Source organism: Symphalangus syndactylus, chromosome 7, assembly GCF_028878055.3.
Source record: "Symphalangus syndactylus isolate Jambi chromosome 7, NHGRI_mSymSyn1-v2.1_pri, whole genome shotgun sequence".
Lineage (NCBI taxonomy): Eukaryota > Metazoa > Chordata > Mammalia > Primates > Hylobatidae > Symphalangus > Symphalangus syndactylus.
In genome coordinates, this window is record NC_072429.2 from 98,580,594 (window position 1) to 98,593,244 (window position 12,651).

At 44.1% G+C, this 12,651-nt stretch overlaps 1 protein-coding gene across 17 annotated transcripts in view; it reads left to right on the forward strand.

Moving 5' to 3' along the window:
• The window catches only part of VPS13B (vacuolar protein sorting 13 homolog B), an 897,698-nt gene that overhangs the window by 868,076 nt on the left and 16,971 nt on the right, over positions 1-12,651 (forward strand). For all 17 annotated transcript variants that reach the window (XM_063642860.1, XM_055286878.2, XM_063642862.1 and 14 more), the window contains exons 55-57: positions 1,255-1,373; positions 5,461-6,266; positions 11,316-11,492. In XM_063642860.1, the coding sequence (XP_063498930.1) occupies positions 1,255-1,373; positions 5,461-6,266; positions 11,316-11,492 (1,102 nt within the window). The remainder of the gene's footprint in view (positions 1-1,254; positions 1,374-5,460; positions 6,267-11,315; positions 11,493-12,651) is intronic.

Sequence of the window (12,651 nt, forward strand, 5' to 3'; positions counted from 1 at the left end):
GCGTGGTGAGTAGTGAGTGGCAGACAAGGGCCTCAGCTGAAGCCGAGGCTGTAAAATGAAAAAGAAGGCAGCAGTGGAAGAACGAGGCAGAGCTGGAGGGGCTGGGCTGCAGCAAGGAGCAGAGGGAGAAGGCAGAGATGACATCCAGGTAACCTACATGCTGAAGATGGTCAGAAATTCTGAATTTCTGAAGTCCATGAGAAAGCCATTGCATGAGAAAGAAGCCCAGTGACCTTTGAAGTTGCTTCCAAGTGTGACTCTCTGGCTTTCTTCTGTGGTTCTGTGTACACTCTGGTGCTTCTTCATGTGATCAAAATTAGAATATATTCATTGTTGGTCAAGCAAGAGGCCACCTTTGTTTCATCATCCAGGAGTTTTCAGTCTGTCTGCTTTTATTTGCTGCCCTAATAATAACATAGGGCCCAGACTTGGACTGAATTGATACTGCAGATCATCAGAACCAGCCTTCCCAAGCATACGGAGGTTTTTGCCCCTACCCTCAGGTAATCCTGGCTGCGAACATGATGTCCTTGGAGTTGTTTTTTAAACAGCCCTCTTCTGTTTTCAAATATTTACCCATTTAAACTCGCTATTTAGTACTGAAGGGGTGTTTGTTCTGCTGTCTGGCACCTGGATTCTGAGGTAGAGCTTTTTTCTAGGTCTTAGTCCATCTTCTCGTGGTAGAAAAAATAATTTTTTACTCTGAGCAAATTAACTTATATCTAACATTCTTGTTACAAGTTATATGAAAGACCCTGGAGGGGTTGTGATATGCTTTTAGGTGGGTTTTGAGGTATGTTTTTGTGTCCCCAGCCCAGAAGGACACCCCTATAGAAGTAAGTCAACACCTAAGAGCCTGAAAGTTGTTTGCAAATTGCACTTCAAGTCCCGAGTTTTAGGTTTTTTTTCCACGAAGATTCATATGAACACATATAGCGGGCCCCATGTCTGAACTCCAGCCCACACAGAGTTATTTGCCGGTTCCAAAGAAGCAGAGAATGAAGATACTCATGCCCCATCATCCATCATTTTTTTCTATGAACCTTACAGCTGAATATTGAAAAATCTGGTTTTGATCTTTTGGGTATTTTTTTTCATTTCAAGACAACTGAATAGCCCGTACACATGGATATAAAGAAATATAACCAGGAATTGTTTGTGGTATTGAATCAGAACTGGAGACATTTGAAGTCAAGCCACTTCAGTAGTATTTCTTATTTCTTTTTAATCAGATTTTGAATATTCTTTCTGCAGGTTGTGTTCCTGATTGGCTTTGGCTATGTGTATGTGGACATTGTACATCAGTGTGGCACAATCTTCATCACTGTGGCCCCAGAAGGAAAAGCAGGACCTATTTTAACCAATACCAACAGGTAGGTTTAATTATTTTCCCAGTAACAACATAGTAAGTGTTCCTGTTATAAAGTTGTAAACTTAGTATTTATCTTTGTCATCTCCACATATGTATTAAAGCTTTTGGTTAATTATCATGTAATCCATAAAAAATATGGTTATTAGCATTAAATCATCCCTTCAATAGGTAGCAATAAACCATCTTTCCTGGATACCACTATGCACTCCTTCTGTGGTAGGGTTAACAAACTGATTTACAAACTATGCATCTTGGAACTATTATTAGCATGAAATGCACATTAATACCTCTGTATCTGCATGACAGTGTAGTAATTAATAATAAAACCGCAATTAGAACTGCATCAAATATAAATACGCCTCTTAGAGCCATATTTTCCACCCCCCCACTTTGACCTGAATGTTGCCATCAGGTTTTAAAAACATGAAATAGACAAAGAGTTAATATCCTTAATTTAAAAGAATTCACATAATTCAATAGGAATAATATAAAGATAGCTTTACAGAAACAAAAATAGGGGCAATAGGCATGAACAGAAAATGCTAAGAAGAGGAAATATAAGTAATCAAAGAAATGTTAATTTATCAAATTAACAATGATGTATCATATACAGTCCTGATGAAAGTGTAAATTGGTACTATTTCCAATTTATAAGCACTTTGGTCATACATATTAAGAGCTTTAAAATCCTTTTGGCTTAGAAATTCCACTTTTAAGTGTGTTAAGAGTTTAAGAGTTAAGGAAATAGAGAAGTGGGCAAAGATATACACAGAGAGATGTACACAGTGAGAGATATCACACAGTTAGTTACAATGGCAAAATATTCAAAGTAAAAATGCCCATCCATAGGGAAATAGATGATACATAATTGTACTATAAATGTTATGACTGCAAAAAGTAGATCTCAAAGAATTTTAACAGAATAGAAAATGCATATTATATAATAATCTAAAATAAAACAAGTAGAATATAATATTGAATATATATGATCCTAGTTATATGTTATCTGTACATATATACACACATAAGTACATATGTATACATACTCACACAGATAACATTCCTAGAAATAAGACTGAAAAGAATAAAAATCAAAATTGGTAACAGATGTGGGGTTAATGAGTTATTTAATATGTAATTATTATTTGATTTCTGTATTTTTATTTTGTATAATAGCATTTATTTTATGATCAGAAAAAATAACTTAAAATATAAATACCACCAACTTTCATGTATTTGTTTAAATCTTTATTTTAAAAAGTTCATTGCAGCCGCGTGTGGTGGCTCACACCTGTAATCTCAGCACTTTGGGAGGCTGAGGTGGGCAGATCACCTGAGGTCAAGAGTTTGAGATCAGCCTGGCCAACATGGCGAAACCCTGTCTCTACTGAAAGTACAAAAATTAGCCAGGCTTGGGGGTAGGTGCCTGTAATCCCAGCTATTCAAGAGGCTGAGGCAAGAGAATCACTTGGACCCGGGAGGCGGAGGTTGTAGTGAGCCAAGATCACGCCACTGCACTCCAGCCTAGGTGACAGAGCGAGATTCCGTCTTGGAAAAAAACAAAACAAAACAACAACAAAAAAAGTTTATTGCTTCTCATATATGGTTAAGAGCTCATTAATTTGGACTCTGCTAATTTGAATTTATAATATTTCAAACAATGTTGGATAGAATGTTTTCTTTGCCCAAAAGTGTTCATAAAAAATTAATAGCATAACAAAGTTGAAGACAAACTTTTAACTAGTATAGCACAAAATTTCAGGTTTATTCAACAATTTCAGAAACATTTTATCTAGGGCATAAATGTTAATAACAATAGAAGCAAACTTTCATGAGAAAGGTACAAGTATTTCTTGGAACTTCATTCATTCATTCAACAAATGTTTTTCAAGGGCTAACTGGATGCCTAGCATGGGATGAGGATACATCCATAAATAAAAAGGCCCAATCCCTGCCCTGGAGAAGATGACTTTCTCCTCATAGGCATGGAATTGGGCAAGGTGGTGGGGGGTGTAGAGAGTAAACATAAAAAGAAAGGAAATGTTATGGTGCAGTAGAAGGTCAGCATTCTACAGGGATGAAAACAGAGCTCACTAAGAGGGGCTGGGAGTGCCAGGGCCAAGGGACTGGGAAAGTGTAGCTGTAAACAAATTGGTGTAGGTAAGCTGCACTGAGAAGTTGATATTTGGATGGAGACTGGAAAGCAGTAGGGGGTTAGTAATGTGACTATCTGAAGGAAGAACTTCCCAGGCAGAGGGCACAGACAGTTCAAAGGCCTGCAACAACGTGCCTGGCATCGAGGAGGAGCAGGGAAGAGGCTGTTGTGGGCCCAGTGGAGGGGGTGGAAGTGGAAGTAGCAATGCATGAAGTCCAGGAGGTAAGAGCTAGAAGGAGGGAGACCTCATGGGCCACTGAAGGGCTTAGCTTTAATTCTAAGCGAAATGAGGAACTCATTGGAGCATTTTTGAACATAGAAGTGACACCCTGTGACTTAAATTTCTGGAAGATCATTGGCCGCTTTGTTGAAGTAGACTGTAGAGAAACAAGGGCACAAGCAAGCAGGGAGACTAGTTAGGAGATGATTACAGTTGCTCACATTAGAGACACTGATGGCTTAGACTACAGTGGTGTCCGTGGAAGTGTCAGAAACAGATTCTGGATATACTTCTAAGGAAAAGTCAATGGGATTTTCCTAATACATTGAGTAATGGCTAAAAATAGAGGCATCCAGGATGACACCCACATTTTTGGTCTGAGCAACTGGTAGGATATGGTTGCCATTAACTAAGATGAGAGAGACTATCTGCAGATTTAGGAGGAAAGATCAAGAGATTGGTTATGGACATGATAAGCTGAAATGTCATTTAGACATCTAAGTGACTGTGTAGATAGGTAGTTTGATACACAAGATTGGAATTCAGCGGGGAGCTCCAGGCTAAGTATATACTTTGGAAATCATCAACATGTAGCTGGTATTTCAGGTCAGAAGACTGGATGAGATCCCCAAGGAAGTCAGTGAAGATGGGGGTGAGAAGAGGACCAAGGGCTGAGCCTTAGGCACTTTAAGAGGTCAGGGAGAGGAAGAGGGATCTGCATAGGTAACTGAGGACGAGTGGTCAGAGAACTGGAAGAGCTGAGAGAAGACAGGAAAGAAAGTATTTCCAGGAGGAGGGAGTTGTCAGCAATGTCATATGTTGTTAGTATGTCGAATAAGCAAAAAACTGAAAGTCCATCATTTGATGTAGCCAAATGAAAGTCACTGATGACCTTGACAAGAGTTGTTTTATTAGGCTGGGGATGGGGGCACAAAAGGCTGCTTGGAGTAAGCCTTAAAGAGCAGGGAAGGAGAGGAGTTGGAGACAATGTGTATGGAACACACTTTAGAGTTTCTATGTAGAGAGGATCAGAAAAATGAGTGGTAGCTAAGGGAGAGAATGAAGTCATGAGGGATTTTTTGAGCTGAGAGATGACAGCATGTTTACAAGCTGCTAGTAATGAAGAAAAGGATGATGGGGGAAAGGGGTGTGAGTTGCTGGAGGGATGTCTTTGGAGTAGGTGAGAGAAGAGTGATTTGGTGCACTTTGGAGAGGGGTTCACCTGAGACAGAAGCAAGGGTGGTTCCGCCCCAGAAATGGAGATGGAGAGGAGTCAAGCATGGACTCAGGCACGGTTGATGGGCAGTTGTGGCAGGAATTCCTGCTAAGTTTTCTTCTGCTCACATCACTTTTTCAGTTTAGGGAGTCTCAGTTACTTTATTATCTCTTTCTGTCTTGTGATCATCATGATAGAGAATTAGTACACAAAGACTAGAGGGATTTTGGAATAAAAATCTGGTGTTGATAAGGGAAACATAAGGAAACATGACAAGAGCTTGTAATAGTCCCATTGGGAACATTTCCCAATACTGTTGGAGCGTGACTGACTCCGTCCAGACACAATATACTGAAAGTTGAGTTCTTATTTGTTTCTTATGAGAATCTGATGTCCCATCAGAAGGTATTTAATAGGGTACTGTCATTAAAAAAGAAACAAGAGAGAAAGAAAAGGTGAGTGGGTGGGACTAATGTTCTTGTCCCTTTCTCCTCTAGAGCACCGGCGAAGATTGTTACATTCAAAATGTTCATCACTCAGTTGAGCCTGGCAGTGTTTGATGACCTCACCCACCACAAAGCATCAGCTGAGCTTCTGAGACTCACACTGGACAATGTTTTTCTCTGTGTGGCCCCGGGATCTGGTCCCCTCCCTGGGGAAGAGCCTGTGGCTGCGTTGTTTGAACTTTACTGTGTGGAGATCTGCTGTGGGGACCTGCAGCTAGACAACCAGCTTTATAACAAGTCCAATTTCCACTTTGCTGTCTTGGTCTGCCAGGGAGAAAAAGCAGAACCCATTCAGTGTTCCAAAATGCAGAGTCTCCTCATATCCAACAAAGAGTTGGAAGAATACAAGGAAAAATGTTTTATCAAGCTTTGCATCACCTTAAATGAAGGCAAGAGCATCCTCTGTGATATTAATGAGTTCAGCTTTGAATTAAAACCTGCTCGGTTATATGTGGAAGACACATTTGTATACTACATCAAGACTTTGTTTGACACCTACCTTCCTAACAGCAGGTTGGCTGGTCACTCCACACACCTCTCTGGGGGTAAACAGGTGTTGCCCGTGCAGGTCACACAGCACGCCAGAGCCTTGGTGAATCCTGTGAAGTTACGGAAACTGGTGATCCAGCCAGTGAATTTGCTCGTCAGCATCCACGCTTCCCTCAAGCTGTACATAGCCTCAGACCACACTCCTCTCTCCTTCTCGGTGTTTGAAAGAGGACCCATCTTCACCACTGCGAGGCAGCTTGTGCACGCCCTGGCAATGCACTATGCCGCTGGGGCCCTTTTTAGAGCAGGTAAGAACACAAGCTGAGGGTCTGTGATGAGCTAGAGCGTGGGCAGAAATGACACGCTTGGGGGTAACACCTCATTTCAAGACCTAAAGAAGCAATTGGCAAGAGGTCACACACCTGAGCTTTACAGTCACACAGAACTGGATCTAAATCTAGAGCCTGCCACTGTTAGCTGTAAGACTTTGGGCAAGTTATTGAACCTTCCTAAGTCTCCATTTCCTCATCGGTAAAATGGCTTTAAAGATTTCTGAGAGGATCAGATGAAAGTACGTGAGGTACCCAGCATTTTGCTTGCCACTTAATAAATATTCAAGAAGTAGTAGCTGTTCTGTAACTTAGAATTTTAGTTCAGTTTAGCACACAGATTTTTTTAGCAACTTGCAGGCACAGAGCCCTTTCTTAGCTCACTAGAGCAACCAGGAAAACTAGCCCAGGTCTTCAGTCCCTCGGCCTAAAAGGAGTCCAGTTCTCGTTTATTAGTTTTCTTCATTGCTATTCATGAATAGCAGTAGGCGAGAAATTCAGAGGATTTGTGTGCTCGTAAGATGCACATTGAGCCTTCTATCTATCCAGTGCTGCACTGCCTGTCTAGACAGCTGGCAAAGGGAAGGCTGTGAGTGTGTCAGCCTCTCCACAGACCTGAGCTCAAAGAGAAGGAATGGCCCATCCACTCTCTGGGGCCAGGCAGGTGGCCTGTTGCAGTCTGAGGGCTGCTGTTTCTCAGGGACTCAGTGGGAAAAGTGAGGATTCCCTTTTCAGTCTGGCTGGAAAAGTCTGCAGGGGGTGGCTTGAACATGCAAACAAAATTTTGTAGAGAGACCACTGTGTACTAGCGACTGGTGGGTAGCGGGCGCAGTGGCTCACACCTGTAATCCCAGCACTTTGGGAGGCTGAGGTGGGAGGATCACTTGAGCACGGGAGTTCAAGACCAGCTTGGCCAACTGGTGAAACCTTGTCTCTACAAAAAATTAAAGTTTAAAAAATTACCCAGGTGTGGTGTCATGCACCTGTAGTCCCAGCTACTATGGAGGCTGAGGTGAGAGGATTGCTCGAGCCCAGGACTTTGAGCTACAGTGAGCTATGATCACACCACTGCACTCCAGCCTGGGTGACAGAGCAAGACCTTGTCCCAAAAAATAAGATTGAGTGGTGGGAACCATGTGGTCTCAGGGTACATTATGGTAATCGGCATCACAGTGTGTGTTCCTGAGCCAAGTTCACTCTAAAGCAGTTTTGATAATTGGGTTCCCAGAAATTCAAGCAAAGAACAGCATCCAGAGTTAGCCTTGTCAGCCCTTTCCAATAAAGAACATGGAAATCTTACTTTCTGAAAGTAACAGAGGAGAGAGCCTTTGTTCTATCCTCTTTGTAAAGTTGTACTTTGTGAATGAGTTCCCATATAAGATTAAGATTGCAGCAGTAAACGATCTGTGTTATTGCCATATTGGTCAGATTACATTTTCTCCAGAATGAAATTCATAGACTTACTCGGGTTATCTAGACTCTTTTATAAAAGAAAACAACAAGATCAGGGAGAGGGTCCTGCCAGATCTGTTGTCTTGATAGCTTGCACAACAATGAAGAAAACATTTCCCTCTTGCTAAAAACTCATTTAAAAATAAGCAGTTCACATTTCAAATATAATAGATGGGTATATTTATAAACAATTCCAGAAACTTTCCCTTCAGGCAGCCTTTGCTTTTTCACATAAGAAGCAGGCACGTAGGTTACTGAGCTCTAGTCTGAGGCCTGGCAAGGACGAAGTCTCCCGTTCAGTCTGTGGACGACGCAGCAGTGCAGTAAGCAGCGGGGAAATTCTACCTGTGGCACCAAGTAACGGGCCCTGCAGCCCGTGTGCTAAAAACGAGCTCTCTTTGTTTTGGTTTATATTTTTAATGAGCTTTCACAAGAATATTCTATTTGAATTTTATATAATTCACCTAAAAATCTTCTAAGCTGCCGTTCCAATCTCACTGTATACCAAGATAAGGGATTCTAATATAGAGGGCCACGTTTGCAGAGCCTGTTGGAAACTCTGTCACTAAAAATCTATGGACAATCTGAAGATCATCTGAAAGAAAGCAGTGATTGAAGGAGTAGGAAATGGGAAGATGCTGGAGGCTCCAGACTCCCAGGTTAGCATACTTGTCAAGGGAAGGGAGAAGGCTGGCTGCAGGTGGGCAAGTTGCCCACCCACATCTCACTTGAGTCAGAGTGCCCCTGCCTGTCATGGAAAGCACCCTGACCTAATTTCTAGGGAAGTTGTGGTATCAACTTGAAGAGGTTTTAAAAATAAACAGGCTGGGCACAGTGGCTCATACCTGTAATCCCAGCACTTTGGGAGGCCAAGGTGGGCGAATTGCCTGTGCTCAGGAGTTCGAGACCAGCCTGGGCAACACGGTGAAACCCTGTCTCTACTAAAATACAAAACATTAGCCAAGCGTGGGGTCATGCACCTGTAGTCCCAGCTACTTGGGAGTCTGAGGCAGGTGAATTGCTTGAACCCGGGAGGCAGAGGTTGCAGCGAGCCAAGATTGCACCACTGCACTCCAACTTGGGCAACAGAGCGAGACTCCATCTCCAAAAACATAAAAAATATTAAAAAATTAAACAACTAAAAATAAAAAAGTATGGGTGGGAGAGGCAGAATAAAAATACATAGCAATTGGAAATCAGTAACTGATCCTATCTGAAGGAATGCATGTGGTCTTTATCCTGAGGCCCCTCTCTAACCCAAAGTCTCAGTTTGATGGGAGCCAGGCAGACTCCCTTCTTCAACACAATTTCCAAATGACTGAGCAAAAGATAGATTTGCTTTTGAAGGACAATAAAGGAGTACCCTTGGATCTGTCTGCCCTTTTCTGGCCAGCTCAGATGTCACTGAGAAGTAGCTCTGGCCTACACATAGCCCTTCTATCAGGCAGTGGCTTCAGGCTTCAAGGGTTCCAACCCCACGACAGGGGAGGACCTGCCACTGGCAAGAGCAAGAGGCCGAGGCAGATTCCCACTCCCTCTGTATGCCCGTGGCACCGACCTGAACAGGCCTGTTGTGGGGGACACTGCTTGGCCATAGCTACTCTCCTTTCTTTTATACATGGACTCCTTGGAGAGATGGGGAATTAAGATGTTTCTAGACTAACTTCTGCCGTTAGGTACACCCTTACCAGCCATTCAGGGCTAAAGGGAATCTGCTGTTTCTTTACCTCCAGAGAAGGCCCTCCACGGAGGAATATTCCACAGCCTCCCCAGCTCCCTTGCCTACTCTTTGCAGCCTGAGCTCACAGAAGAGGTGGGTGGGCTTCGGAATTAGGAGAACCTGGGTTGGAAACCCAGCCCACAGGTTGATCATCCAGGGGACTGTGAGCAGTTGGCTTAGTCTCCGAGCCTCAGTCTCCTCCTTTTCCTGCCTGTGAGGCCGTGGAAGCAGTACCACCGTGTTGCATTCACCTCTGCCTCCTGTGCCTGGTCCATTCCCTGACCCAGACAGCAGCTCAGTCACCAGTTAGCCTGCACTGATTTGAAGGGAGAGAATACTTTTCTTGCAGTTACTGTGAGAATTAAATGTGTTGAATGCCTGGCATCCATAGGGCCTCTCATTTGTAATCTTTATCTTCCAGAAATTATTCCCTTCTTTGCCCTAAACCCTAGTGTTATCATCCTAACGTTCCAGAGAAGGGAGGAGGGCTCAGAATTTAAGAACGTCCCTCTCTTCATGGCCTGGGCATGGGATTCTTCGGGACCTTGGCGTGGCTGTTGTACCCTCACCTTCCCGATCCCCTCAGATCGCTGAGCTGAGGATCTGTCACAGGACTGTCCTCCTCTTCAGAGCCTGCTGGTGAAGGAGGGATGGCTCCCACCCAGTCCCATCCCCACAGCCTTCCCATTACTGGGCTCTGAGCACCAGGCTGGGGAGGTCAGTGGCTTCCTGGAGAAAGCTGTCTTTTCAGACTCCTCCTCTCCTGGGGCCTCATTTGCCCCTCCAATTCTTGGGGCCTACAGCCCCAAATCCCCACCCCAGAGAGCCAGGGTAAGGGCAGCGCCTGCCGGACTCCACACGCAGCCGTGTTCCCATGGGGCAGCAGCGGCTGAGTGGCAGGCCAGCTTCTGGCCAGCCCGAGCTTCAGGAGGAAACCAGACCCAAAGCTGCTCTCCTGGGACATGCACAAGGGAATACTCCCCTCTCACTAACCTCATCAGAATGTCCCTGTCCCAGCCTGGCCTACATGGTGAATCCCCATCTCTACTAAAAATACAAAAAAAAATACAAAAAAATATCAGCCAGGCGTGGTGGCATGTGCCTGTAATCTCAGCTGCTTGGGAGGCTGAGGCAGAAGAATCTCTTGAACCCAGGAGTCAGAGGTTGCAGTGAGCCGAGATTGCACCACTGCACTCCAGCCTGGGTGACAGAGTTAGACTCGATCTCAAAAAAAAAAAAAAAAAACGAATGTCCCTGTCGCTGGTGTTTACATAACCGGAGCTGGGGTTGAAGAGTCCAAGACATTTGTCTGGGTCTAGTTCTGCTCCAAAGGGAAGCACTCAACTCAGGAGGATTGGGAAAGATTAAGAACAACTCCTCCATTCTTTTCAGAAGTTTGCATCCCCTTTGCGACACGCCACTGAGCATCTGGCCGCCCCCGACCAGGCATCTCCTCCTATCCTGGTGCCTCCGCTGTACCTGGGAGGCTTTAGAGAGAACCTCCCACCTGCAAACACCTGCAACCCAAGAAGGCGCCCTTCCTCAGGTGGTGGCAGAGTGCGTCCCCGGCACATGGACCCCTGTTAGCAGGAATATGGGAGGCTCGGGCAAGGCAGTCATATTAAAGCCATTTGTGGGGCCGTCAGAGGATCACTTTGATTTATAAAGTATGAAAGTTTGCCATTTATGAATTCACAGGGAATGACTTATTTCCCTTATTTTCTTCCAAAGAAACGGATTACTTTCCCAATTCTAGTGTGAAAAATGAATTGCAGGGAAAATGGGTCACTTTTTCACAAATGTTGAAAGTTCTGCATTTGAGGTTTCAATCACCCCTTCCCTCTGGTCCGTTGCAGGCTGGGTAGTTGGGTCTCTGGAGATTCTTGGCAGCCCTGCAAGCCTGGTGAGAAGCATCGGGAACGGGGTCGCCGACTTCTTCAGGCTTCCGTACGAGGGGCTGACCCGGGGCCCCGGAGCCTTCGTGAGTGGCGTCTCCAGAGGGACCACATCGTTTGTAAAGCACATCTCCAAAGGTAGCAGTTTCCGTTCTTTGTAATAATGCCTTCACTCCTTCCCCCCTTTTTTTTTTTTAAAGAATGTGCTAAAGTTTTAAATGCATTCACATTGCCTCTAGCTTTGGCCTTTTAGCTTGCAGTGAGAGTTTGGATTTGTAACAAAGCTCATATATAATGTCTTATGTTTTGAACAGATCACTACTTGCCTGTGGTGTGTGAAAATGTTTCAGAAACTTCAGAATTTTAAGCCTCTCATTGGGAAAACAAGGATTGGCTCAACTGTTACTCCATGTGATAAACACAGAAATATTAAAGGTGTTCAGGATTTCTGCTAAACATCAGAAACCCTACACTGTGTTGCCTCATCATATTTTTTTAAATGTAGATACAGTTGTCATAACTTTCTTAAGGATATGGATACATTCTGACATGGAAGCAGATTTGGGGGTGAAACAGCCAACTTTTCTCTAGCATGCCACGTAAACAGTGCCATCTTGTGGCCCAGACAGGTCACCAGGCACCGAGGCCAAAGTGCTTCCCGCGAGGACAGTGTTTTAGTTTTATCTGTGTGTGTTTGCTTGATGTTATTTTGGTCAGGTTGGCAGAGACTTGGGAACTAACAAGGGCCATCTGAGTCCCCTTTTCTTCTCAGCAGTAGGCAAGGAAAACAGGGCAAAGGGCTTCTTCCTGTACAAGGCATCTGACCATAGGCCGTAGGACAGGTTGTGGAAGTCTCTGGAAGGCCTCAAAAGAAAACTTGATCTTGAAATAGGAGAATCCGCGATCCATAGAGGGGGTGAGGGACTATGGGTGGGAGGGCTGGCAAGATAACAGCCAGAGTCATAAAAACAAATTCCACGGACAATGAAAAGGACACTCCCCCAGGCCTCAAATCATCTGGGAGGACTGGGGGCTGAGCTGCAGAAACTCACCCCATGAGTCACTGGCAGACTGCTCACTCTTGACACTGGAATCTCTGTGGTTCTGTTGTTTTTATGTTAAAATAAGACAACTAACACCTGCTAAATTGAACCTCAGTGGTATTTTCAGCCTACTGACTCACTGAATGTTTTTTACACTTGTTCTTTTCTTCCCTTAGCAAAATCTGTTTGGTTTGTTGGCATCCCTATGTGTGTGTGCGCGCAGATATTTTTCTTTTCAGATTACTGGTAAAGAT